Here is a 5673-nt window from a genome sequence, read left to right as displayed (position 1 = left end):
TCTACCGGAGAAGATTCCTGGTGCTACAGTAGTCAAAAATACTGTAGCACGAGATTTACAGATTTAGAGACTCCGCTGAAGTTGGCCTTAAAATCAAACCTCTACGTGAATGACGTCGTCACCCTAACTAACTGACGCGCTGACTAACGTGAGGGGACGTCGGTCATTGTGGCGACGGAAGGACACATTCGTGGCTAGTGCTTCAAGCCGCCCAAACACTGCCACGGCACAACGTACAAAAACCAGTCACCACCAACCTTTTTTTTGACCCACGAGGCGACGTCAGACAGCGAAGCTCAATTGCAGTCCAACACGTGTCTCCACCACGCCTCGCTGGCAGCGCCTCCTCGGCTCCGAGCCCATGACTCCTCCCCCTCCGTGGGAGCCGGAGAAGTGTGAAACGCCCACCACGCGTCTGCCCGGGCCACGACCGACTTCCTGGCCCCACCGCGTCCCGGTCCCGCACGTCGGTGAGCCGGGCCGGACAAATGGCAACCTCGGCGGCGCGCTCCCCGGGGCGCCGACCGTTCTGGAAACTTCCAAACCCCTAAGACTCGACCCACCCGAGCAAACTCGCACCCTTCTCCCTCCCTCCCTCGGTAGTCCCTCCGCCTCCGCTGCCTTCTTTTTCTTTCCCCGACTCCCCGTGCGCATTTTCGCATCGGCGCCGACATCAATAACACCAGAAGCACGCACCGAAGCGAAGGAGGGAGGGAGGGAAGCAGGCGAGCCGCTGTCTACTTCCTCTTCTCGCGGAGCCTCCTCTCGCCTGTGTAGGAGTCCATGGCTGCTGCTGCTGCGGCGGCGGAGACCTCGGAGGCGTCCGCGGCCGGGATCGCGCTCGCGGAGGCCAACATCAACTGGGAGAGGTACGCGCCACGACTTTCCTCTAGACTCAAAACTCAAAAAGAGGATCTTTTCTTCGCAGTATGCAAGGGCGGGTGTTTGCGACCCCGCATTTTCAGTTCAGTTCGTCTACGCATCGGCAGCTTACCTTTAGGATACGGTTGAATCCGCCTACTGCAGTGCGCTGCGCCGGTTAGGGTGAGAAACGGGAAACTGGTGATGGAAGGTGCTGGTTCTAAGGAAGTCGAATCGTGGGCGCATTGGGGTTTTCCCCAACTTTTCTGGAGTCTTTTTGGCTGGGGCGTGGGAGCAGTCAGGAGGGTCACGAGATTGCTCTGCTATCGATTTAGACGGGGAACGGAAATTAGGTCTTCCGCGAAGCCGTAAGTTCGTTTCAGACGCTTAAAAAGTAGAGATGAATTGTACTTCCTGCCGCGGAAAGCTGTAAATTTGGTTAGGGACGCTTTACATGTAGAGATGAATTGTACTTCCCATAGCGCAACGGTAGCTGCTGTGTTCAGGCCAATAGTTGTACTTCTCTGCATGAAAATACTGCTAGAAAGTTGAATGCGTACAAAAAAACCAAATTCTTGGCTCTTAGTATGCCCTAGTTGTTCATGTACGCGATACTGCGGTTCAGATCTTAAGTATGTACAACGTAACTCGCAGGATTTGTATTGGTGTTTTATTTTTGTTCTTCATTGTGTCATATTAACTGTCATAGGGGTGTCAGTAGACTCACCAGTTCCATTTCCTGGGGAGCACTGACCACAGGGTACTAGGCTTTGTGCATAAAATCCATAACTGTGGCAACTGTTTCTTGCACAGTTTTTATCAGTGATTTAATAGACAGGGACTTTGATTGTTATGCAGTATGCCAGTTGTACACTATGAGGCTTGTAGAGGTTGATCATTGAAAAGATCATGACTATGTCATGGCAATTCGTGTGAAGATAGATCCTATAAAGCGACTCTTTGTGATTGCATATTCTTGTAACTGATATAGCTATCCTTTTCTATCGCACTGAAGGTTGGATAAGACAAAGTTTCATGTGATCGGAGCTATCCTTTTTACAGCCCAACAAGGTGCTCTGCACCCGACAGCTGTTGTGAAGACCAGGATGCAGGTTGCCGAAGGAGGGCTTGCACACATGTCTGGATTTACCCTTTTTAGGAGGATATTGAGAAGTGATGGCATCCCTGGTGTTTTCAGAGGCTTTGGCACCTCCGCAGTTGGAGCTCTTCCTGGGCGAGTCCTAGCTCTAACTTCACTGGAGGTCTCCAAAGAAATGGCTTTTAAGTACTCTGAACGTTTTGATATGTCGGAGGCAACAAGGATTGCTGTAGCAAACGGCGTGGCAGGCCTAGTGTCAAGTATCTGTTCAAGCTCATATTTTGTGCCTCTAGATGTGGTAATCATTCTTTCATACTAGCCCCATATGTTTTTAGTTCTACCTTTTGTGTTTAGGACCTTGAGGTCCAAGCGATCTTTGGTTCCAAAAGGGAAAACACAATAACATAAATCATTTCTATGTATCAACACCGAAACACTCATTTGATGACCTTTTAACTGGAAAAATCTTTGTATTGAAGCTATGCATGTCACAATTTGATTGAAACCCCATCAACTGTTGATATTCTCTCTTAGGTTGCTTTGGAGTTTAGGCACCACATTATTGTTATGATGTATGGCTAGTTACATGTCACAAAATAAACACTGTGCCATTTCATGAAGTTATTATGTTATTATTATATCTATATTTCAGTAACCAACAAAGGGCTGATCGCTTTAGAAATAATTCTGCCACTTAGATTAATTCTACTGCACAATATTTTAGTTCCTCTCAAGAACCGCACATAGCTGCATTTTATCTGTAGTTCACAATATGTTTATTTTGCAAGCTGTTTTACATACTACCCTTATTTCTGTGCTCGTAGATTTGCCAAAGGCTCATGGTTCAAGGATTGCCGGGGATGGCAACATATAGGGGTTCATTTGATGTGATAAATAAGGTTGTCAGAACTGAAGGGATCCGGGGACTTTACCGAGGTTTTGGAATTACCATGTTGACTCAATCACCAGCTTCTGCCCTTTGGTGGAGTGCATATGGTGGTGCTCAGCATGCTATTTGGAGGTGTGTTAGTTTTATCTTGCATTTCTTGTTCCTTGAGTGTCCAAAGGTTCTAGTGCCATGCTTGATTGATGCTCTTGGGGTCCTAATTTAGGAGCTTGGGCTATGGAAATGATTCGCAAACGAAACCATCTCAATCAGAACTTGTTGCTGTCCAAGCAACGGCAGGAACAATTGCTGGTGCTTGCTCGTCAATTATCACCACACCAATAGATACCATTAAGACACGGCTTCAGGTAAATAAATATATTTGTTCTTCTGAACACGTAGTTATGTATTTTTGCTGGATGCTCTTTTTCTTTAACATTCATCATGTTTTCTCTTTGATAAGCACTTTCTTTTCTGGTATTCCAAGCCTACTCAACCCAATTGCTTGTCAAGATATTCTTTATTAGACAGGATTTTGGACTGGCAAATTGACTCATATTTTGAGTGTCAGTGCATTTAGGGGTTTCCTACTGGAGGGTCTTCCTGGTTATTTTTTTCTGTTGGCACACTGCAAAGTGAGCATAATTTTACTTACAACTCCCTGTTAGTAAAATGATTAGGCAGCGTGGATGAATCACGGGTTGTAGCTGCAGTTGCAGGATAAAATTTGAAAGGGTTGTGGGCCTTGTGCCCTGGCTGCAAAACATTGAGTGGCAAAGTTACAGTTTTATACTTCGCGCCTTGTGACATATGGGTACCTTTACTATACAGGATTGCCAATTAGCTCCTCAAAGTAGCGTGGTTTCTTCATTCTAGGTAGCTTGTGAGGTAGCTCGACATGGGCCACATATCTTGTTCTTCTGTGTCCAGGAAACTGCCTCGGTTTTTCAACCGCACTATACACATCGAAATGACATTTCGAGGCTGGCACTGCAATGTTTTAGTTGTTGCCTGTGCTAGTGCATAGTGGATGATGTCAACAGTACTGATATGATCATATAAACCAGGTGTTTGAAGTACCATCTTCACTATGACAGAATATACGCCTGAAACATCATGCTGTCACAGCTAACTACTAATTATCATACAAGGAATTATGATCTTGCATGATACTCGGCCGAATTCCATTTAAATAATATCTATGTGTGATTTCAGGTGATGGACAACTATGGTAGCGGTAGGCCATCTGTCATGAAAACTAGCAGGCTGCTGCTAGAGGAAGATGGATGGAGTGGTTTTTATAGAGGGTTTGGTCCGAGGTTTCTTAACATGTCTTTGTGGGGTACATCAATGATTGTAACATATGAACTCATAAGTAAGCCCAGTTTTAGAAATCAATATATATGGCCTTGGTTAGCCCGCCAGGTTTATTAACTCTTTTTTTATCTGTCAAATCTGCAGAGAGGCTCTCAGTGAAACCGGAGTGACATGGTTTCGTTCCAATTAGGTGTTTAAATCTTGAAGACGATCCTTATCTACACTGGCAACCTAGTGAGTTCATTTCGGGAAAAGGATCGTCGAGTACATCCTGTAGGGAATTCCTGACGCAAATCCCCGCATAGATGCATAGCATGTCTCCGTATGAAGCTCACATTGTATATATCTGCGCTAAAGGTGATTTTTTTTCAGAATGTAGCAGCCAGCCTCTTTAGGATGTAATAGCCAGAGGTCGAGAGCTTGTTCTGGCTAATAGGGGCACCTTACAGGTGTGCCTGTACGTGGTTCAGCAAAATTTTGGCAACGAATTTTGTATTTTCAAATTCCAGAATGAAATGTCAAGTTGTCGGCGTTGCCTGCTTAGCGTTCGTGCTTCCCCCCCCCCCCCCCTTTCTGGAGGATGCTTTACATCCTACTTAGAATATCCATATATATAAGATCAGTTGGTTTGTTACCATTGGAAGAAGAATTAAGGCGCAGAAGGAAGAAGAATTGACAGAATGCTTCACACCTTCAATCGGTGCAGTTAGGCTCAATATATATAGCTGTTGTTTGATGACAACAATCAGTTCAGTGATGACTATAGGCTCGGCTATTAGCCAGCGATTTGTTACATCGTGTGCACATGACTTAGCTATATTCTAGGACGTGACCAACTATCTAGACTAAGTCAGTTCAACGCTAAGGGAGGATCAAAGATAGACTGAATATCTGAGTCCTCTTTCAACAGCCTCCCTCAATCTCAGCTGGAGTGGTCTTGCTGACAATGGCTTTGTGAAGACATCTGTAACTAGATCTTTGCTTGATATAAATATGATCTCCAAAGCTTTCCGAGCCACCCGCTCACGCATAAAGTGAAAATCCACCTCTATATGTTTGGTGCGAGTATGGAAGACTGGATTAGCCGAAAGATATGTTGCTCCTAAATTGTCAGACCACAGACACGGTGCTCGACCTTGATGAATTACAAGTTCACCCAACAGTGATTGAACCCAGATGATTTCTGCGGTGGCATTAGCCAATGCTTTGTACTCTGACTCAGTATTGGACATGGAAACTGTGGTCTGCTTGCGAGAACTCCATGAAATCAAATTAGCACTGGAGTAAACCGCAAACCCACTGGTGGAGCGTATGTCATCCGAGTATCCTGCCCAATCCGCATTCGAGATTGCGCTTAACAGTTCAGAGCTCGATCTGTTAATGGCAAGCCCAGTCATTAGAGTAAACTTGAGATACCTAATTCATTTCACAGCTCCCCAATGAATCCAAGTAGGCTCCGCCAGATATTGGCACACTTGGTTGACCGCAAATGCAATGTCTGGTTTGGTGA

General features: G+C 45.5%; 1 protein-coding gene across 1 annotated transcript; it reads left to right on the top strand.

Moving 5' to 3' along the window:
* Positions 1–605: 605 nt before the first annotated feature.
* On the top strand, positions 606–4694 carry LOC133900793 (uncharacterized). The gene is made up of 6 exons (XM_062342041.1): positions 606–869; positions 1877–2258; positions 2785–2981; positions 3073–3214; positions 4062–4221; positions 4308–4694. The coding sequence occupies exons 1-6, from the start codon at positions 784–786 to the stop codon at positions 4331–4333; spliced, it is 993 nt and encodes a 330-aa protein (XP_062198025.1). The 5' UTR covers positions 606–783; the 3' UTR covers positions 4334–4694.
* The last annotated feature ends 979 nt before the right edge of the window (positions 4695–5673 follow it).

This window comes from Phragmites australis, chromosome 2 (assembly GCF_958298935.1).
Source record: "Phragmites australis chromosome 2, lpPhrAust1.1, whole genome shotgun sequence".
Lineage (NCBI taxonomy): Eukaryota > Viridiplantae > Streptophyta > Magnoliopsida > Poales > Poaceae > Phragmites > Phragmites australis.
Note: the sequence above shows the minus strand (reverse complement) of the source record. Positions and strands in the feature narration are given on the sequence as shown.